Below are 22,554 nucleotides of genomic sequence, written 5' to 3'. Positions count from 1 at the left end.
ACCACAGAGTGTTTTGATGATGTGACCTCAAAATATCTATTATTCCCACATGGCAAACTAAATCAGGGCTGCCCCAGCCAGCTCAAGATGAATGGGTGTGATGCTGAGCAGCAACCTGCAGTCCACACCTCTTTCACTTTGAAAATGACCGCCAAATACCAGCGGGCCAAGGTCAAGTGAAAACGACAGCAAAACCCTCGTAATTTCCCCTTTCGAGCCAACAGCTCAGGATGAGCACGTTTATTTTCGCCACTGGCGCCGTCGTTCTGGTCATGCAGCACGCGAGTGAAGCGCAGATGACCTTGGCTTCTGGCGAGAGGCTGGGGCAGCAAAACCCTCCACGCATTTGTTTCCCTCATCAGCGACTGCGTGTTGGGACGAGGGGCGTTCCCCCCCCGCACCGCTCCGGCCCCGTCCCGCCCGTTCCGCCTCCCCGCTCCGCCTCCCCGCTCCAGGACCGCTTCCTGGGCTTCCTGCGCGCCGCCCCGCCCCGCCCAGGACGTGCACGGCGCGGCCATGGCGGCTGTGGACATCCGAGGTAGGCCCGGGGCGGGGGCGGCTCTCGGGGCTCGCTCCCCGCGGCTCCGGGGCCCTGCCCGCCGGCCGGGGCTCAGCTCCGCCCGCGGCGCAGAGTCCTCCGCGGGGCGGCCGCAGGAGGGGGTCGGTGTGGTGGTGTGCTGGTCCTTGGAAGCTGGAACGGCCGGGGGGAAAACAAGCTTCCTTCTGGTAGACTCTGCCTTTTCAGGGTGGATAGGGAGGTCCTGCGGTGAGATGGCGACGTAAGGAAACAGCTAAAAGAGAGAGTTCCAGCTCTGAAGTGTGGGGGAAAGTGGGAAGCGCTGGCGTGTGTGTGGGACTTGCACAGGACCAGCGCAGCGAGTGAGGCTGGTAATCTTAAGAGCAGTTCAGGTGGATGTGGTGAGGCAGACCAGGTGTTAGGAAAGCCGGGAAAAGAAAGCTGAAGTAACAAAAAACAAGAAACATTTGGGTGAGAAGTAAGGGATATGAATAAAAGGAGATTATGTTTTGAAGAAGAAGTGATATTTGAAAAAAGTATTAAAGAAGACTTATGTTGTAAACAAAGTAGAAGTTAAATTGCTGTGAAGAATTGGGACTTTGAGAGAGGAAGTGGGGGCTCAGAGGCCACAGGAAAGGAGGTTATTTTTCTCCATGAGAGTGTCTGAAGAGACTAACATCAGAAGCCTGTGTGGTGGAGTCTCAGGGAATGAACAAGAGCAGATATTTAAGGAAATTTCACGAAGGGTCAATTTTGATAATGCCACAGAGGTTTCCTGCTTTTTTTGTCTTCAAATTCTTAATGATTATGTGTAATCCTGTGTGTTTTTTTGACTGCCTTTTTTGAGATTACATGAAGGAACTATGTGAACAATTAATGGAGGAGTGCTGTATTGAATTATTAGCTGATGCGAGAACCTTCTGTCTTACTCCAGGTCTTTTAAGCTCCCTCGAAGTCGTTTATCTAATACAGTTCAATATATTAAGTAGATTTTGAGGTATACTTCTATTTTTCATCTACTGTCAGTGGGTTAACCCTGGCTGGATGCCAGGTGCCCACTAAAGCCACTCAATCACCCCCTTCCTCAACCGGACAGGGGAGAGAGAATATAATGAAAGGCTTGTGGGTTGAGATCAGGACAGAGATGAGATCACTCACCAGTTGCTGTCACGGGCAAAACAGACTCAACTTGGGGAAATTAATTGAATTTATAACCAATTGTATCAGAGGAGGATAATGAGAAATAAAACCGAATCTTAAAAATACCTCTTCTCCACCATTCCCTTCTTCCTGGGCTTAACTTCACTCCAGAATTCTCTACCTTCTCTCCCCCAAGCAGCAAAGGTGGACAGGGAATGGGGTTGTGATCAGTTCACATGTGTTGGCACTGCCACTCTGTCCTCCTCAGCAGGAGGACTCTTCACAGTCTTCCACTGCTCCACAGTGGGATCCCTCCCACAGGAGACAGTCCTCCATGAATTTCTCCAATGCTGTTGTCCCAAAACAGGTTTTTTCACCTGGTACAAGAAGCCCATACACACAACAGAGTTGAGGTATCTGATTTATTGCTCTTAAATCCTGTACCAGCCTATACTCCTAAGAACAAGGCTTCTTTACAGGTATTAAATTCCTATTGAACCCTAAGCAGCAATAAGTACTACTTCCAGGATGTCATTTTCAGGTTTCTCTGAGGTCTGGTTCATTGGTAAGCAGATCTGATCTTTCCATGGCTTTTTCTGTGAGATGCATAGCTGTACACAGTTTTCAAAAGAAGTTTCTTGAGCTTTTGGCTTGCAGGGTAAGTCTTATCCTAACGATGGAAGGGGGCATTCTGGCATATAGAAGCTCATGTGTCGGTTTAGTATGTCCAGTTCGGACACTCCATGAGTTACAGGAATGGCCATAAAACCCTTTTTCCCATTGCCCCAACAATCAGTATCATAACTTTACTAAGCAGGCCCTTGCATCTGGTTATTACTGAATGTGTGGCTCTGCTGTTGATCAGAAGTTTATTGTTTCGTTCTCTGGTTGTACTGGAGCTAGGAAGTCCGCTAGGGATGCTGGGATGTTTTCCACCAGTCCCCTCTTCTCATTGTCAGAAATAATGTTTACATCTAATTGTCCCTTCCTGCCTACAAAGAGCACGTTGATTCAGGCCAAAGGGTGGGAGCCCTTTCAGACTCCAGCCCCCCCTGCCTATTGCTCTGCTTTCACCTTCTTTAGTACCATTCTCGTCTTCTTCACAGTAAAAATGTATTCATTATAGCCTGCATAACTCCTCCAATTAGGGTTATTAGTCAACATGATAGTTTCCAAAAGCTGATATGTTCCAGTAAAACAGATTTAAGCCTAGCCACTTCGGTTATATATTTTAAAAATGAATGGGACTCAGATAAGGGTGAAGCTGATAATAATATTCCCTAAATTTGGGGAACAGAAGGGTTGGAAATTAAGGTAGAATGCTGGATGGTCAATGGGTCCACCTATAAAAAGGCATCCCAGATTTCTCTGCATGACACATCAAAACCAGTAGTGAAAAATCCAAAATTTTGCACCTCTGAAAAATGAATTGTTGTTGTAATTGTACTGTGTATCCCTTTGGGCCTACCATAATGTGGGTCTGTCATTTAAATTCAAAATAGATATACTGAAACTAAAACAACTGCGTTTTCACCAATCCAAGAGTATTAGAATATTTTTTCTCCACAAATTTTGGAAATGTGTGTTCTAAAGTACAGGTCATGAAGAAATTCTGTTTAATCCATCTTGGTCTCTGAAATTGGCAGAATTAATAATGCAGATTAGTATTCTGCACTTAAACCAACCTGCTCACAATTTTTGGGTACCTTCTGCGCAGGATGGTTAGCTTGGTCACATAGGCAATTCCTCACTTTTCCAGAATGACTGAGATCTTTGCAGCCCCCAGAGCTGGGTCAGGATGGACAAGTGCCCATTGTCACAGAGAGCATGGCCTCTGACCTGCCTACCCTCTGGGCCAACTTTGGCACTGCTTTGCCCAGGTGAACATGACCTGGCAGCTCTGCAGGGCCTGGCAACTCATGGGGCTGCTTGGCATGGCTTGTATTGCTCTTGGCATTGGGAGAAATGCGAACAAAACGCTCCAGCGTGGGTCCCCTGCAGGGTCACAAGTCGTGCCAGCAAACGTGCTCCAGCTTGGGTTCCTCTGTCCAAGGGACCAGAAGTCCTGTCAGGAGCCTGCATCAGCATGGCTTCCCACTGGTCACAGCCTCCTTTGGGCATCCACCTGCTCCAGTGTGGGGTCCTCCAGGAGCTGCAGGCGGATCTCTGCTCCATTGTGGATCTCCAAGGGCTGCAGGGGCACAGCCTCCTTACTGTGGTCTGTGCTTGGCTCTGTAGGACATGGGGAAGCTTCCAGCAGCTTCTCACAGAAGCCACTCCTGTAACCCCCTCTACCAAACCCAATACCCTGTTAGGCTACTTTACTGTTTGGTTTGTCAAAGCCTAGTGCTGGGCTACCTGGACGACAAGGCCAGGTTCAACACGTGTGAATTACTCCTTTTTTTGCCATGGCTTGCTGGCTTGTCTTCCAAATTGTCTTGAAAATCATGACAGATTGGCAGTATTGTCACAAGCACTTTACTTTTGCATCTGTGATGCAAATTCCACAAGAAATGCTTTGCACAAGATGTCCTATTTTTGAAAGGAACAGGGAGCAGGAACACCATCCTTGCTTTCTCATACCCAAAATAAACAGTACACCCTTCAATGTAACAGGCATGTCAGGTTCATGGTTTGTTTTATTCTTCCTCCCCTTTTTTCCAAGAATAGTTAAGAGAACAATCTTGCTAGTTATAAAGGCTATTATAAATACTGGCACTAAGCAGCTGTGGATAATTGAGTCTTAGAGTCCAACTTTATATTCCATTTTATGATACATTTATCAGTCTATATACAGCATGATAGCTATATTATCTTTCTAAAGCTTGTCTGACATTCTTCTGAGAATGCAGGTATTATTAATCATACAAACAAGGAAAGTTTGTATTTGAAATATAAAGTGAGAGTTTATTATGAGAAGAATGCAAACCCTTAAGATTTTAAGATCCTTTTGAAAGGAGAGCTCTTAGGGGTTTGAATGGCATTTGGAATAAACAGCTCTACCATGACTTAGGTGCTTAATAATGGATCTTAGTGCAGTGTTTGTGAAATTTCCTTTTCTTATAGTGAGGAGAGAGGATAGTCTATGTGAGATAACGTGAATGTCTCTAGAGTTCTCCCTCCCTTTCCCTGCCCCGCCTGAAACAGTTAGGCTGGAAATTCTGAGATTAGCAAGGAGAAATGGTTTACGTGTAACTATTTCTGTTGCATTTTTCCTGGTTTGCTAAGCAGGTAGTGTTACTTTATTACACTTCCTCAGAGGGGCTGCTAATAGTATATGAGCTCACATTTTTGAAACTGATGCAGTGATCCTTGAGCGTGCTGAATCGTCACGGAAGTAAAATATTCTCAGTGGAATGATAAGTGGGAGTTCTGGGTATGTATATAATGCGTGAACTTTAGGGAGTGGTTCCCGTGAGGAGGGAATTTCAGTTCTTCAGTCTTCAATGACTTCTCATCACTTATGGGTTTTTTTAATCTAAACAATGCATGTCTCTTCCTGCTTTCTTGTGTCTTGGAAATTCTGTTTGCTGCTCCTGCGATTTAAAATGGATGAATTTCAGGGTGTTTTTCAAGGTTCCTCCTGGATCTCCAGTGTTAGCAAATTTGTTGACTATGGAACTGGTTGTTGACGCTGTGCCTGAGGAACATCATTTTGCTGCAGTGTGATAATAAAATGCAGGGACTTTAATTCATATTTCCCTAAATCTATAAGAATTTAACTGGCCTATAATGACTTGTAGGTTATAAAGTGTGTTTAATTTAAAAAGCTTACTTTTTAAATATAATTGTTAGTGTTCGGTAGTTAGATTTCTGTAATATCCACTGAGTTATGGAACAAGTAATTTGCTGGAGGCAATTTGGCAGATTAATTTTATAGTCTGGAATAGAATCTCTTGTTCAAGACTACCGGGAAACATCTGCCCAAAAATAGCATCTTTGTGGTGTTGTTTCTTGGGTCTTTTTTTTTTTTTTTCTTGTGTACTGCTAAGAGAACTGCAGAAGGTTAAAGGTTATCAATTATTATTTGAACTCTGTGAAATACTTCTTTAATTTTAACTGGTGTGTTTGACTCTGTGTTCCACCTCCTTTCTCTGCTATAATCATTAACTGGTGGCAATTTACTCTCTTATGTATTTGTAGTGTTTTTGACTGCGTTGGTACTCAGTGTAGATTTATTTTCCCAGATAATCTGTTGGGAATTTCCTGGGTTGACAGCTCCTGGATTCCAATATTAAACAATGGGAGCGTGTTGGACTATTTCTCAGAGCGAAGTAACCCATTCTATGACCGAACATGTAACAATGAAGTTGTCAAAATGCAGCGGATGACCCTGGACCATTTGAAGTAAGTTGTAATTTGCAGCTGGTTCCTGTGCAGTATCCCTTGTCCCTCCATTCAGAGGCTTTGGCGATTAAATGGAAGCATGCTGGAAACCTCGTTCTCTTTGGTGCTTTTTAGTCCCACCACTTTGGAAAAGCCCAGGTTTTTTGGTATTTGGATGTTTTCTACTTCTTCGTATGCCATCTCAAGGAAGCGTTAAGCATGAAGGATTCTGTGTATCTTTTGAGATTCCAGTAAATCACCCTTTAGATATTTCTCTGAAATAGAAAAGCTGTCTTCTCTCATCCTCCCAGCTCAACAGAACCTGAGTAACATAATGTAGTTAAATGTTTTTTCTGCGGTGAATAGGGGATACGTTAGGGGATACTTTGAGTTCATAAGTAGTTTGTGTTTCCATGTACTGCTGGCTATGTGCCATAATTAGTACATAATTCTTCCGAAGAGCTGGCTTTTTAGTATGGATAATAAGAGTAGTGAGTGTTGTAGATAAACTGATCACATATGGTTGTGTAATGAGATTGCATGTGCAAGTTAACTTTCTTTTCAGTTCCCCATCTGCTACACTGAGCACAAATGAGTTGTTTGAGAACTATTTAAAGACTCTACAATATGATAGGGAGTTTGAAGCAGAGCTAGAAGTTCATTGATAAAGTAATTTGTGCTCAGATGTGGTTGCAGAGAGACTTTTACATCAGACACACAGATGATCACATCATACACCAGTTCTTTGTTGCTGTATTTAAATGACATGATGATAGATTGTTACCTTTCTTGCTATTTATCTGTTGCTAATATGTTCTACTTGTGTCAGGTTGTTATAACTCCCTTTGTCTATGCACCTAGGGTTTGATAGTTAGCTCAGGAAATCCTTTGCCTTTATTTACTGCACATTATAAAGAAGAGCTTTCAAAGCATCAGAACTTTGTTGCTTTACTGCCGGCCCCTTTGGTCGCTCTTCACATCCTGCAGATGTTACTTCAAGGAAGATAACTTACTCTGGTTGCTTCTTTTTCAGCCAGATGGTTGGAGTGGAGTACATCCTTCTTCATGCTCAAGAGCCCATTCTGTTCATTATCCGAAAGCAGCAAAGGCAATCTCCAACACAAGGTATAATCACTCAGTTCTTCCCCCTGTTGAGAAGCCTGATCAGTCAGTTGTTTTTAGCAGTTCCTAATTTGTGTCTAAGCACTTCTGTTTCCCTTTTTCTGTCTTTATCTCCAGTCTAACTGGGAGGGTATGAGGCCTTGTGGTGGGGAGATCCTGTCTCCAGCAGCTCCCTGCAGTGTGCCAGCAGCAGGGAGTGCCATCTTGTGGGGAATTGGGAACAGCAGATGAGAAAGTGATGCCCTGTGCTACATTTTCCTGCAGGAAATTGCTAATAGCGTTCATTCCGTGTCATATTTATCTGTTAGGCTATGCAAGAGTGTCCATTTCTTGTTGCGATGGAATCTTGTGATAACAGCACCACTCCTTCTTAGAGTGTCACTGATCACCTTTCCAGTTTTTAAATCAAATACCTTAGCTTTTTTTCCCCATCTGCATGCAATTGGCTTCATTATTCCTTTCTAACCTTGAATTTGTTTATGTGTGTGTGATTAAACAAATATGTAGCCACGTTTCAATAGTTATTGGACTGTCTTACCTGTTTACTGCATGTTCATATAAAATAATTTAGGTTATTTCAGAGTAAGCTTTGTAGGAAAGAAAGGCAGGGTTAGTGCTAGTTATTTCTTAACTTTTTTTTAGGGATTTAGGCTCTGCATATGCATTTTGGTCTTGTACAGGAATTTGTCTTGTCTGGTAATGTATCTTATTTGCTTATATCAGATAATGGTCCCTTTATATTGCAGTTCCATATTGAGAAAACATACATGATTGATTCTTTAATACGTTTTTTGAATTATTTCTTTATTAGAGATTTTGAACATAGCTTCTAAAAGTGAGTATGGAATAATCATGCAGCCCTTAATTTCTGGTTTTGACACCTTTCAGATCAAGACTGGAGTTGGAGCTTCCACAGTATGTGTGTTTAGACTTATGCTGTAAGGCAGATGTATGTTTGGTGGAACCTAACTGAGACTTGTTTGGTAACATTTTTCCCACTGTGACTGTAAAGTTTGTGCTGGGTACCTTGATTGAGTTGCATAGTTCCCTAGCTCAGATGTTACCATGTGTTTTATTTTATCAGGGTACAAATATTAGTGTATTTGAGACATAGGAATGGGGATATAAAACTGAAATTTAATGAGTTCATAGCTAGTGTAGAACACAAACACAACTGATGCAGGCGTGTCTTATGACTTCTGTGTGGTTTTAAAACAGATGTATTTATGTTTGAAATTCTTTAAGACAACTTTTTGCCTGTTTGAAGTGATATTAGAAGAATCTTTGATTCGGGAGAGTTACCTGTCTAGGAAGGTAGGCCCTGGTACAGAGCTGTGAGACAGTAAAACTGCTGTTCTGCGTCTTGCTCCATTTGCAAGGAAGTGCTAAGCATCCTTTTTCTTTAGAGGAGAAGTGGGTACTGGCTGTAATATGCACCCAGCTGTCTGGGACTGCTAATTTAGGCAGGTGTCCAAGCTTCATAAAATGCAAGTACTGGTTGAATTGTTAGTACAGATGGAGGAACTGGAACACACGTGTACACAGGTAAGATCCTTAGGAATGTGAAGCTTAGAGCATTGCTATGGTTTCTCAATTGAACAATGTTTGGCAGAGTTACAGAGGCAACTGTCATGTTCTCTGCACTGCAGCTCTAATGAACAAGAATTTTTGATTGGTCAGTAGAGGTTCCAAATCTGATTTAGCAAATGCCTTTGGAAGGTAGTCTTTTCTTGGCAGAACGTTGCTAATTTAGAAAAGCATGCTCTGTGTGTGCTTAACTCCATTTGGTCTGGGAAATCTAGCTGAGAGGACTGTACAAGTTAGAGAAAGCTGAGTCCAGAAGAATGAGATCTTACATTATTGTGGGTTTCTACTGGTAGCCAAGGCTAGTGGAATTACTTCCAGAGCAGTTCACTTGACTGGTAGTAGCTCTAGTGTAGCTCTGAAAAGCCTAGTTCTGTGAGGCCAGTCATTTGCGTGCAGTAGGACAGGACTTTAAAGCTCATGCTTTTCTATCTGTAAAGCAGACCTTGGTTTTTCTCTCCTTATCAGTCTGTGCCTAAGGTGCAAATAAAGCACCTTGAAGGAAAAGATGAAGAAGAGAAAATTTTGTGGTAAGAGGAGTATTGCAATTTCTCCTGCTATGACTGAAATTCAGCAACAAATACACAGTCTGCAGCCAGAGCTTTAAATTGATCCTGCATTTTTCTTCTTTTCCTTCCCACAGTTATGCCACTGGCTGACTACTATATTATAGCTGGAGTGATTTATCAAGCACCTGACTTAGGGTCTGTCATTAACTCCAGAGTTGTAAGTGTTCTGTGCATTTGATGTATACTGGTTTATATCTCCTTTTACTTTTGGTTGTCCCCCAGGCTGTTTAAATCTCTCCTTCACTATTTTGAGGAAAGATCTTGTGTAGTGACGGTGCAGTAACTTAAACCAAATGCCACTGGTTAATATCATGTGCGTCCCACATGAAAATGCAAGATCTTGGAGACTGCAGTATTGCCCAAACACTAGGATACATTGTTTAAGGATGAAGGACCAGAGTAACTGAAGCTACACAGCTGGCAAAACAGCATGAAGTTTGAATAATCAAAAGAAAAATTATTTGACAAATACATATGAAATAGTAATTAAATACATAATCAGTGAAGCTTGCTTTGGAACATTAATGTTAAGCTAATGTAATATTTATTTTTAAATGAGGCTTATTTTTTTAAGTTGATGTGGTAGTTCTTTTTAAATTGGATGCTCAAGTTTGATTCCTTCTGTTCTCGTAAACTACTGCTTTTGCAAGTTTTTCTCTGTCAGTTTAGAAAAGCACTTCAGAAGAGCCTTGTGAGAACCAGTTAAAGAAATAACATTCTCAGTCCAAAACTGGATGTTCCAAGTTCCCTTCCCAGAACAAAAATGAATATCGAATACTAATTTTAAAATACCTAGTTTCAAAAATTTATATTGTATTTTCTCCTTAAATTCTGAACACTGCCTTACATTCTTGTTCTGAAAGCTCACTGCAGTGCATGGAATTCAGTCTGCTTTTGAAGAAGCTATGTCCTACTGTCGCTATCACCCATCCAAGGGCTACTGGTGGCACTTCAAAGATCAAGAAGAACGAGGTATGATTCCTAGTTTCTCCTGCATACTTAGGGAGAGGAAAGGAATGTAGGGAAAAGCTTGATGCAATGCACAGTGATGGTGGAGAGGTGAGATGAAGTGTCCGAAGGGTAAGTTAGGGCTCTCTACCAGATGAAAGGAATCTTGCCCTTCTGTGCTGGTGGGAATGAACATCGAGGCATGGGTGGGAGATGAAAATGGTGAGCTGTGTGTCAACAAAATGGGCAACTCTTCAACCCACTGGGGACCAAAACACATTTTCAGAAGCCAAACCAGTTTGTCAGGAGGTAAGAATCATCCTTAATCTGTCTTCCACAAAAAAAAGAAAAAACCAATATCAGTGAGAAAATACAGGTGAAGTTCAGAGGAGAGAAAAATACCAACTTGTCATACAACAAAGAGCTGCTAAGAGAAAATAAATTTTAATACATCTTTCTCTAATATATCTGTGACTTGCAGAGAAAACTAAACCAAAAGCCAAGAAGAAAGAAGAACCAAGCTCTATTTTCCAAAGACAACGGGTAGATGCTTTGCTTTTAGACCTAAGACAAAAGTTTCCACCCAGATTTGTTCAGGTATGACACTCAAAAGCCGCAACTTTTGCTGTAACTTAGAACTTAAAAGACAGTCATAAGTATTTGAACAGCTGAAACTGAATGGGAATTTCATGTATTCCTGCAATAGTAACACAGATTTGATAATAAATTTGACATGAAGGCTCATATTGGAGTGTAGGATCTCCCTTTGTAATCGCAGGAGTCATTAAGACTTTGGCGAAACGATGAGAGTGAATTTTATTATACACCTTCCTTATCTGATCACAGAGGGTTTGTTCTCAGCTATCAGATGTTGCTGCTGCTTCCAGTTTCCTCTTTTGTGAACTCAATCAAGCCATCACAGTATTTTGTTTTAGTTACTCCATTGTTCTGGAGACTCATTAGTTAGCGTGGAAATTCTTGGCATTCTGTGAAGTTGTTGTGATTACCTCTGTTTTTGGTAGCCATTTGTTCCACCAGGACTTCTGCTTGGGAGTAAAGGAAATTATGTTTACAGCATCCCACAAAAGTGCTGCTGAGATGCGGGAAAGACTGGCTAACTGCATATTTTTTGCTTTAGTGTTTTTCAGTTGTCAGAGGAAAAGCTGAATGTTATAAAATGTTAACTGGATTTTGTTTAAAGTGTATTGAGTGACCCATTCTACCCTCACCTCTTGTGTATAAGAGTGCATTGCTTGCATTTTCTTCCTAAATGAATAGCAGGAAGGGTTGAGAATTTCAACTTTGGTTCCACTGATATGTTGGTTTTTTTCTTTTCTTCCCCCACAGCAAAAGCCCGGAGAAAAGCCTATCCCAGGTAAAACTGTAATATTCTCACAAGACTTTAAAAATAGGCCCTGTATGCAGTATCTTTCAGTTGCCATGTAAGCTCTTGCTGCTGCTACTGTGAGATGGTTTGGAATTCTGGCATTGCCTAATTGTGCAAAGTAATGGATAAGAGTGAAGAGTTTGAGTTGATCATAGGCAACCTTCAAACAGGAAAGGCATGAACTGTATCACTTCAATCTATTCCACCTTTTAACCCATATAAGTATGAATTTACTCCCTGCTTATTCTTACACCTTTGAAATTAATGTTGCCCTTTTGACATTAGCAATATTTTCTAAATACTCTGAAGAGTACTTCAGGAGTGAAAATCAGAGGTTTAACTTTCTTTTGCTGTTACATCTTTAGTGGATCAAATCAAGAAGGAGCCAGAACCGGCCCCTGAAGCTGTCAAGCCAGAGGAAAAAGAGACTGTAAAGAATACTCAGAGTGCTGGTGCTAAAGGACCACCCGAAAAACGAATGAGACTCCAGTGAAGGGAGAAGCTATTACATGTCTGGATTAGTCAGTACCTGGAAAACAGGAGATTCTTGCTCCCTTTTCTTTATATTTAAGCTCTTCCACTGAGACTGACAGTTCAGGGACTGAGATCCCTGTAACAGCTTTTTCTGTAGAAACCTCTCATGCAGGTGTTAATGTCAGGATGTGAGCTGCCTCAAAGGAGGTGTTTTCAGTCTTCATCTTATTTTGAATATTGGCTTCTGAGAATGGTTTTTACATGGACATGTTCAGCAGCCTCCTGAAATCTTTACAAACTCTTGCATCCTTTGTGTCTAGGCTTCCTATGTAAAAAGAAGGAACTTTTATATATAAAAAGGAATTGGAATTCCTGGCAAATAAAACTCCTGACCGCTGGAATGCCTTTCTTAAATGTATACTTTGTTAGTAGCAAATATGTCATGTGTGCTGGCTGCATTTATTTTTTGCTTGGACATTGGAAGATATCGTGTTCTATTTTGAGGAGGAAAAGTTAGGTTCCCTGCCACAAATTTCTGTGCCTTTAGTGTGCTTGGGATGAAGATAAAAGATTTGATAAATGGACCCTCAAATCCATGTAGCTAGATGTCAGAATGCTATCTGGTTTCTAGATGTTCTTGGACACTGATTTTACTTAGCGGTTAAGCTAATAGTTTATTATAGAAGCTTGTGTTTTCAGAGAGAGATTTATGACATAAAACAGGCTAAAATTTCTTGATCTTGCACACTCAGTGAAGCTGTTTATATTTCTAATTTTTCACTGTAACTCAAATATATCAATTACATCTCTTCCTCTGTGCTCCTAGCACTTCATTGCTCCTTCATTAGACATGTGCCTTTTAGACTTCTGGAAGTGGGACCGTGGAAGAGAAACATCACTGACAGCTATACACTTTTTTAAGCATATTGCTTACATAAATCTTTTTTTTTTTCTCAGAAAAATTAGAAATCATCTATTGAAAAGAAATTACTGTTACTTTGGTTGTGTTTTTTCATTGAAGTAGCGGAGTGAACCTTGAAACAGCTTGTTTTCTTTCCACAACTGTTAATCGTGTTCGTACAGTAAACTGTAGTAAGCAAGAAAAAGGTTTGTACATAGCAACCAAAATGTAGATAGTAAGAAAGACTAAAGTTTGCTTAGATAGTCAAATTTATTCTCAGGTTACAAGACACTTTTTCAGTAATTTAGCTCTCCAGTCAGAGCTGTTTATTACAGACTGATAGAAAGTTCCATGTAATATTTATCCTGTAATCCAAAGCTGTAATGGTAAAAGATGTAGATACACCAATAGCTGTTCTCAGTTGATGCAGATACATCTGAAATTCACTTGAGTCTGTATTAGGTTTATTTCATCCCTGGATCAGGTTTGAACAGCCGTTTCTCAAAATTCTTATGAAAGTAGATAATAAGCTAGTGGGAACTATTAAATCAAGTGAAAATATAGAAAGCAGTTATTCTGGGATGCTCAAAACAAGACAATGTGGTGTGAATATACTTAGAAAAAAAGGGTGTTGGTTCTTTCTTGTATTAAAGAAATGCCTCTGAAAGCAAATAGTGGAGGAAGCACCAAAGCCATTGCCTCATCCACCCCCATGATGGAAAGCCAGGATTTCCAGAAATGAGACATGAATGGTGAGGAACCTCAGCAGTCCTTGCTGTTGGTGGTCAGAATAAAGTCCTTGGAAATGGCCATTAAAGGACCTCAGAACCTGTATGTAATTTGGAAAAACTTAAGCAAGAAAGATGACAGACTGCACTTAATGAAGATCTAGGGTGTTGGGCGTTGCTTGTGGGTGGGTTTTTTGGTGGGTTGTCGTTGTTGTTTTGGGGGGGGTGAGGGTTTTTTGTTTGGTTGGGGTTTTTTTTGTTTTGTTTGTTTAGTTTTGTTTTTTTAATGGAGAAAAATTATCTACTCATGCACCAAGGAAATATTTAACACTACTAGCAGAAGAAAGGTAGCTTGCTTATTGCTGAAGACACATAGAGCTGTGGCCAACAATGGATGCTAGAACATAGTATGACCAAAATATTCTGAGTCACTGGACTTCACATGAAATAAAGTGTGTTGTACAACTCAATGTCTGAAAAGGAGTTTCCCTAAAGTAGAAGGGTCGGAAGAAGGGCAATAAAATGAGTCAGAGTTTTCCTATTATGGCGCTGGAAAGACAGATATTGAGTCTTTATAAAACTGAATAGTGGAACAAGTAGGAAAGGAGAGAACTTGTTCTGTCTTGTAGTACAAGAATAGAGGGACAAGTAAATGAAACTGGAGTTACATTTAGACTGAACCATTATACTCCATGCTCAGAATTTGAGCTGATCAGAGATAAGGGTGGAACTTGAAGGGGCAGACTCTTCACCTCTACATCTCTGAGCAGCCTTTTTGCCTTCTGCAGAAATACTTGGTGTTGGCTGGTGTCAAAGGGTGTTAAAGAGGATGGATTCCTGGTCTGGTCCCATCTGAGTTAAAGCACCAGCATCTAAGCTATTGAGAGGATGGAAAATGGCTTCCATTCATGAAACAAGCATTTGAATGTGATAAGCCTTTTCCAGGGGAATGATCTTTCCCTGAGTGAGTTACATTTTAAAGCAGTAAGGGATGTTACCTGTGTGTTGATTTCTTAGTAGCTGTCCAGTGCTGAAGGTTTGCCATATGAGGAACTGAAATACCTTATGATCCTCTTACTTGCTGACCAGATATTCTAAAATAATTTTATTAGTTAAGTGAGCTATGACATTAACTTACTGAAGTGGCATTATGTCAAATATTACTGTTAAGATGTTAAGCAGATATCTTGTAGTCAGTAACGTTTTTCAGTGCATGAGAGTCTAAACCTTTTCTCTCTTGGTTTAGAGCCTGACTGCAAAGTCCAAAGTCCTTCCAAAGGACATTCAGTATTTGTAAAGCTTGTAGGTGAAAGGGAAAGAAGCAAGCACTTCTCAATTTTGCTTCTGCATCACTTTCTTCTGTATAAAGGTGAGATTTGGTTGTACAGGAGAACTATCTCTACTTTTTGCTCTTAGATAATAACCATTCAGACTTCAAAAGGGCTTTTCTTCGCCTAAATCATGGGGTAGCTGAAAACTACCTGGAACTCAAATAGTTCTCCTCAGAACCTGAATGTACATGTAAATGTTTGTATAACCATGAACAGCTATGCATATTTGTATGTACATGTGTGTATATGTACATGTGCATGCAAAAATCCAGCCAGACTGTAGGAAGAGGGGCACTCTAGCTGCCTCAGTTTACTGTGTAAAGCTAATGGTGTCTTAGGTGCAGCAGAAATACTGTCTTTGTCATCTTTTCACTAAGTAAGGTCTGACCAGGCTGTATGTTGCTCTCACACACTGCTCTTTGCCACTCTGCCCCCATAATTCATATTTTGGTAACCTTTTCCTAGCAAAGAAAGATGCCTTCTGGTCAGTCAGTATGTTTTGTTTGCCAGAGCAAGCTGTTCTTGGAGCAAGAAGGGTGTAGGCAAGAGAAGGGACAAGGCAAAGGGAATAGATCAGCTTCACTTTGAGAGATGGAGGTCCCCTGTGAGAAAAAGGGTGAAGATGTGTTATGCAAATAGACTGGCTTCACTGACCAACAGATGGTTTTTGAACAAAAGCTGATGTGATACAGTTCTTCAGGGTTGTTTTCAATAATTTTTCAATAGCAAACCAAATGGTAACTAGGCATTCAGTGTTCAAGATAGGTTTTTTTTTTTTCTTGGAGAGGAGGGTGAACTTTTGATAAAGTGTTGCTTTGGTCATGCAATCATGCACAGAACAAACAAATGGTCTCATATGTGTCCTGTAGCCTAAAATGTGGATCATAGGTGGATGGGTAGTGGGGAGAAATTTTCCAATTTTCCCAGTGGGATGAGTTATGATGTATTATTGATCTCTCAGCAGTCTGAAAGCTTCATTTCTTTCTGCCAGTAAATTTCAACCTATGGTCCACAAGGCTGCTGGTGTTTCGTGACCTGTTCCTAAAGACTGAAGGGAAGGCAAGTAAGAAAAATCTCTTGCTGGTAAGATTCAATTCCACAAGAAGTTGTACCTTCATTTGAAATTCTAGGGAGCTACAAGGTTGAAAGAAAATTGAAAAACACTCATGAGAAAGCCAGTTGAAGTAGCTTCAGATTATGATATTTTTTCCTGCTCCACTGTAAGGTCAGTCATTTTTCCTTCCAACCTGTTCATTGTCATATAATGGGAATCTTTCCCTCCTTCCCCTTTGATCTTAACTTGGTCAAAATACAGAAATGCAAGGCACTGGTAACCTGAACACAACAGTGTGATCCCTTTTCATGTAAGCTCGATGCTGAAGGACTTGCTTAGGTGCTGAACACAGTGTCACAAGCTTGCATTGACACTTCCTCCCAAGAATCTGTCATGAGTTCAGCTGTGGAACCTGAGTATTTTTTATGTTTATATTAAAAGAGAAAGAAAGTAGTAGGCAACTTCAGGTCGGGGGGTGGTTGGGGTGGTAAGACAACTCTTGCAGATTGGCAGAGTGATTTAGTAGGGTCTTTTGTATAACTTAAGGAGTGATCATACAGCAGAAACATGCATTTAAAAATAGCACTACAGACTGCATACAGATTATATAACAGGATTTTTCCATTATTGTGGTCTGGGTTATATTTATTTCAAAAGACATAATCTGATGTAGTTCACAGTACTGAAATGCAAAGCTGATAATTGAAAAGTAGTGGACAATCATTCAACAACTATCTGCACAAAAAAGACTTCACAAGAAACAGTTTCTGTAATTTTAAAACTAATAAGAAAATTAATCTAAGGCTATAACAGGTTATGAGTTAGGATGGATATCTAAAAAGATCCTCCTATATGGATCCTAATAGAAGCAGGCATCCTGTATTCACTCCTTTAATCTGAGGTAGTGTATTACAAGGTGTATGCTGCTAATGCTGGCCATGCTTGCAAGGAATGAGCATGGTACCAAACCACAGAATCTGAAGCACCTTTGGACAATTGTTGGTAACCTCCACAGCTGTTAGTTAGGCCTGCCATGTGCCCAGCGTAAGGTACCAGCCCACTCAGGACCCTGGGGCGTGAGGCAGCAGAAGGAGGCTCTGAGCATTCTGCCAGCTGCTTCTTTCACTGCCCAGCCTCCTGAGGGGCAGTGCCTGTCTCAGGTAGTTTGAAATGTTAAGTGTTGCTGCCTGTGCCAGGGTGATGGTCAGCACACAGAAGCTGGTGCCAAAAGGCAGGATTCCCGAGATCCAGATGGGATGGTAGAAGGGTACACCTCCTGCAGCTGAGAAAGATGAGGGCCATAGCAGGTTGGACTTCATCCCAAATGTGCTTGTAGTGCTGAAAAGAAAGTTGTGAAAAGTTCCCAAAAGGTAACAGCTGTGGCTATGCTGAATCCCAGTGCCATGTGCCAAAAAAACAGCGTGTATAGCTGTGTTGCACAGGACATCCTGTCTTACCACAATCCAGATCACTCACTGTCTTACGGTTGTGTTTTGATGAAGCTGTACCCCAAAACAGGGATGGCAGCCAAGTGGTAGATGTACCTGTAAGTGTTCTCTTTCCATTGCTATGCAATCACAAGTCTTTAGAAAGGACATGATGTGGGAAAATGGCTGCTGCATTAAGTGCTGTAATTAAAGTGCGCTGTGGTAGGTACATAGCAGCTGTGGTGTAGATAGGCTTGGGGCTTTTATGCTTGGGGCTTTTATACTCGGTACTATTAGTTTGCCTCTGTATTATAGAATGTAGTGGAAGTGAATTCCCCCCTGGTTCTACCTTATTTCTTGGGGGGTGTAGTAGCTATAGTAAGGTACATGCTAAGGTCACCACAGGGAATATTTCTGTACTTTTTCATTGCAGACTCTAAGCCTTTCCAGATACTCTCTTGGACTGAAATAGCCTGTTTCTGATGTCCACTCACAAATGATCCTGTAATAAAAACAGAAAAAAAAAAAGCAAAAGCCAACCTTTTGAGATTTTAAAACAGTATTTCCCACTTGTGGTCTACCCAAATGAACCCTTTGCTCAACACAAACATCTGTGACAAGGAGTGTGAAGCTGAACTGGGGGCTGTCCTCGCTATGTCTGCTCAGAAGGAGAAGTACCTATTAATTTGAACTGAAGGTTATTAAAAGCTGGGAACGTGTTTGGGGGAGGCTAATTTACTCGCTCCTCCTCACGAGAGCCCCTGTCCCGGCTCAAAGAGCAGGGTGGGCTGTGTGCGATGCGCTGCGGCCGCAGGTGCCGTTTCCCGGGGAACGGGCGCCGCTCCCCCGCCGGCCCCAGCCCGGCCCGGCCCGCACGGCGGCAGTTGAAGCCTCGGGGCGGTTCCGCCCGGGCTGGCCCCTTCCAGGTTCTATCCCCGCTCGGGCGGGGGCGGCCGGTGCCGGCGGCCGCGATGGGGGCACTGCCGGGGCTCCTGCTGCTGCTGCTGGGCGTGGCGGGGTGCCCCGGGGCCCGGGGGATCCGGCCCGCGGAGCCGCGCGCCGCGTGGGTGACGGTGCCGCGGCAGCTGAGCCCCCGGGCCGGCGACGACGCCCCGGCCCTTTCCTACTGGCTGAACGTGGCGGGGCGGCCGCGGGTGCTGCGCCTGCAGCCCAGGAGGGGCCTGGTCTCCCGCCCCTTCACCCTGGTCACCTACGGCCGGGACGGGGCCCGCCGAGAGGAGCACCCCTTCGTGCGGGACAACTGCTTCTACCAGGGCGAGGTGCTGGGGAGCCCCGGCTCCCTGGTGGCCCTCAGCACCTGCGGCAGGGGCCTCCAGGGCGTGCTCTGGGTAGAGGATGATACCTACCAGATCGAGCCCGTCCCCAATGACCCGGCCTTTCGGCACTTTCTCTACCGCATGGAGGAGGCCAACAGCCCCGAGGGACCCAGCTGCGGACTGACGCCAGAGGTGCTGCAGCAACAAAAGGCTGTGCTGCCGTGGTTCAAGGCTCCCAAGGCAGAGGAGGAGAACGAAAGGCTGAACGACTGGTGGACACACATCAGGTATGTGAAGATAGTAGTGGTCGTGGACAACGTGCGGTTTGTGAAGTCAGGCAGGAGCAAATCTGAAGTCTTGAAGCACGTCATGCAAATCATCAATGTTGGGGACATTATGTACAAACAGCTTTCTGTCCGGCTGTTTCTTATAGGACTGGAGATCTGGACTGAAAGCAACTTTATAAACATTACTAACTCTATTCCCAAGGCACTTAGTGACTTTAACAGCTGGAGAAAGTCAAACCTGTACCATCGGATGTACCACGATGTTGCTCACTTATTTGCATTTCAGTGGTTTGGAGGCAGCCTGGGACTGGCATATATAGGGACAGTGTGTGATAGGCACTGGTCATCGGCTGTTATTTCCTTCACTGAGAAAAAGTTGTCCGCAATTTTTGTCACATTTGTCCATGAGCTGGGCCATAATCTTGGGATGGGCCACGATAAACCGGATTGTAAATGCAAACGCAAGACATGCATTATGTATGAAAACAATGCTGAAACTGATTCGTTCAGTGACTGCAGTTACAAACAGTACTTTGACCGGCTTGTAAGTGGTGCTGAGTGCCTTCGTCAACCACCAGCACCTGGCACTTTCTACCCGAAGACACGTGAATACTGTGGGAATAAGATAGTAGAAAGCGGAGAGCAGTGTGACTGTGGTTCAGAAGCAAACTGCAGAAAGGATCCTTGTTGCCACGCAAACTGCACATTTACTGCAGGTTCGGTCTGTGCGTCTGGAAAATGCTGCAAGTACTGTAAGGTCCTTCCAGCAGGAACACTCTGCAGAGCAAGTACTGGCACCTGTGACCTGCCAGAGTATTGCAATGGGATTTCCCCTCAGTGCCCATTGGATGTATACCTACAAGATGGAACCCCTTGCAAAAATGGTATTTATTGCTATCAAGGAAAATGTTCTTCCCACAGTAAACAGTGCCGGCATCTCTTTGGCAAACAAGCCAGGGTTGCTCCTTTAGATTGCTTCAAAGCAGTGAATACTCAGGGTGACCGGTTTGGGAATTGTGGTATTCGTGACAATATCCATTTTACAAAATGCAGTACTGAGAATATCTTATGTGGTAGGATTCAGTGTGAAAACATAGCCAAATTACCTTTCTTGCAGAACCATGTAACGCTAATCCAAACTCCTGTTCGAGATAAAAACTGTTGGGGTCTTGACTATCACATAGGGATGCCAAGAGCAGATGTGGGAGCTGTGGAAGATGGCACACCATGTGGTAGTGATATGCTTTGTATCAACAGGACGTGTATGAATGTATTAGTGCTGAACTACGACTGTAACATGACAAAGTGTCATAACAGAGGAGTGTGTAACAATCGTAAGAACTGTCACTGCAAGTATGGCTGGGCTCCTCCATATTGTGAATTGCAAGGATTTGGAGGTAGCATTGACAGTGGACCTCCTCCAGCCAGGAAGACTTCTCAGAGAGCAAAAGTAAGACTAACACTGTTTGGATTTTTTTCTTTATGTATCCTTGGAGTAGCCCTTACCATCCGTTATAAACAGGAAATAGAGGGATGGCTTATGAAGGTAAAAGCCCAATTCCATAGAACATTGCAGTTGTTTCAAAGACTGAAAAAAACAGAAGTTCCTAAAGAAAATTTGCCTGTCAATGAGTCAAAGTCCACCAAAGATCAAAAGCAGTAGCTTTGGAATGTCTTGAGGAAATCTCCCTTTAGCAGAGCCATCTGATAACTCATTAAAATAATTCAACAGATTCTGAACAGCTCTAATCTCATGTGATATCATTAAATGCAGAGTAAATGTTTATTTTCTCTGTTTATTTTCTTTTAAGTTAATAAATGCAGGCAGTAAGGCATGCTTTTCTTTGTACCCGGAGCTCTTAAATTGATGTAAACCGCAGGTATTGTGTTTATGCTTCATACCAACAGTTTAGAAATGCAAACTTCTTAAAACAGTTGTAGATAAATTCTTTGCTTCAATTTCCTTATTTACCTAATATTTTCTTCAATTCAGTGAGAGAGATGTTTGTGAATATCTTCTGTCATTCATTAACAACCAAAAAGAAAAAATTGCACTTGCAGTTTCCACTGGGTTCCTTCCAAGCAAAACATTTTGTGTTTCTGTGATTTAATTCACATCTGTGACACCCAAACAGGCAAGGAACAGGTATTGCAGTGAGATGCAGGTGTCTGTTTCACAAGCGCTTCCAGCTGTTTACAGGGAGCAGCCCTTCAGGAAGGAGGCAGATCATAGGGGAACAGGGTCTTCCTCTTGTGAGAGAGTAGAGAAGGATTATCCAGATCATACTAGTAAGCATTACATTTCTGAACCATAATATATATGCCAGCAGTGTAATGACACCAAATCTGTCATTTCACAAGAACAAATTGTTTTTATTTTCTGGAAATTTTCCAGTGTCTTGACTTCTGACTGCTGCTGAGAAGTGCTGTGTATTTTATTGTTGCTAAGAGGAGCTGTCTGTGGGGTTCCCCAAGCTAACTGAATTTCTAAAGTATTTGGGACTATTCTGCAAGTCTACCCCGCCTAGAATTCCTGCAATATTTGATAGATGCTTTATCTGACTATCTCAGGGGGTTTCTCTTGGTTTACTATGTGATTCTTTCTTCAGCTATGGCTGAATGTGTCCTTGCAGCACTATGGAGTGCCACACAGAAGCATTGTAGTTTTCATTTTTAAAACACAACATAAAATATGTCTAACCTGTGAAAAATATGAGGAACATGGAAATACCATTCAATAAGTTTTAATATTACAGCAGTAACTAGACATTTCTATCAGATCAGCATGAAGAGGAGTCTCTAGTCCAGATCACAGCAAAAACTTTTTTTTAAAGGTGTTTCAGGGTAAAGGGCTATAATGCATTTGTCTGCTAACAAAAGAATTACTTGTATTTAAAAGCAAAGTACACACACACATCAAACATTCTGTAAAGGCGGGATAAGTACCCTAACACTTGGGAACATTTGGGAAAAAAGATGTTGGTGACTCTACGAATTATGATGGTCAACTCTTGCTGCCTCCCAAATACATAATTTATATTTTTAGAATATGCATTTTCCTGTATTTTTATGTGTAATTTTTTTTGTGTCCTGTATTCAAAAAGGGCTGATTACATTATGATGGGATGTGAAATACAAAGCATGTGATTCACAGTTTTTCACAGCTTTTTGTCTAGAGCAAATGGGTCCTTACATAGTCATCTATGCTTGTCTGCAGAAACGAGATAACACAGTGTTTCTTTAGCAGGCCGTGCTTATTGCCATAATAAAACATGGATGGTTTTGATTAGATGATGAAAACTTAATCCTGTGTTTATGTCAAAAGGCAAGATAACTGCCTCTTGACTGACACCCCAGATTTATTCCTCATAACCAGAGACCTTCTTCAGAGAGTTTGGGGGAGTGGGAGGGCTATCCTCTGAGAAATAACAACTGCAATTCAGGTGTTGCAAACAAGGAATAGGTGACAGACAAGACAGATG

General features: G+C 42.1%; 2 protein-coding genes across 2 annotated transcripts; both read left to right on the top strand.

Annotated features, from left to right (window-relative positions):
* The first annotated feature begins 435 nt into the window (after positions 1 to 435).
* On the top strand, positions 436 to 12,879 carry MED6 (mediator complex subunit 6). Its single transcript, XM_032112116.1, has 8 exons — positions 436 to 538; positions 5,845 to 6,004; positions 7,017 to 7,108; positions 9,333 to 9,415; positions 10,122 to 10,230; positions 10,688 to 10,803; positions 11,554 to 11,581; positions 11,959 to 12,879. The coding sequence occupies exons 1-8, from the start codon at positions 517 to 519 to the stop codon at positions 12,084 to 12,086; spliced, it is 738 nt and encodes a 245-aa protein (XP_031968007.1). The 5' UTR covers positions 436 to 516; the 3' UTR covers positions 12,087 to 12,879.
* A 1,052-nt stretch (positions 12,880 to 13,931) lies between these two features.
* Positions 13,932 to 20,921, top strand: LOC116445493 (disintegrin and metalloproteinase domain-containing protein 20-like). Its single transcript, XM_032112115.1, has one exon. It carries the CDS (start codon positions 18,306 to 18,308, stop codon positions 20,733 to 20,735), a length of 2,430 nt encoding a protein of 809 aa, XP_031968006.1. The 5' UTR covers positions 13,932 to 18,305; the 3' UTR covers positions 20,736 to 20,921.
* Positions 20,922 to 22,554: the final 1,633 nt, after the last annotated feature.

Source organism: Corvus moneduloides, chromosome 6 (assembly GCF_009650955.1).
Source record: "Corvus moneduloides isolate bCorMon1 chromosome 6, bCorMon1.pri, whole genome shotgun sequence".
Classification (NCBI taxonomy): domain Eukaryota; kingdom Metazoa; phylum Chordata; class Aves; order Passeriformes; family Corvidae; genus Corvus; species Corvus moneduloides.
Note: the sequence above shows the minus strand (reverse complement) of the source record. Positions and strands in the feature narration are given on the sequence as shown.

Excerpts from the sequence above, each read along its gene's own strand:
- MED6 (XM_032112116.1), top strand. The coding sequence starts at position 517 with ATGGCGGCTGTGGACATCCGAG. Across the intron at positions 7,109-9,332 it reads AAGGCAATCTCCAACACAAG|TTATGCCACTGGCTGACTAC; the intron begins GTATAATCACTC and ends TCCTTCCCACAG. Across the intron at positions 11,582-11,958 it reads CGGAGAAAAGCCTATCCCAG|TGGATCAAATCAAGAAGGAG; the intron begins GTAAAACTGTAA and ends TTACATCTTTAG.
- LOC116445493 (XM_032112115.1), top strand. The coding sequence starts at position 18,306 with ATGCGCTGCGGCCGCAGGTGCCGTTTCCCGGGGAACGGGCGCCGCTCC.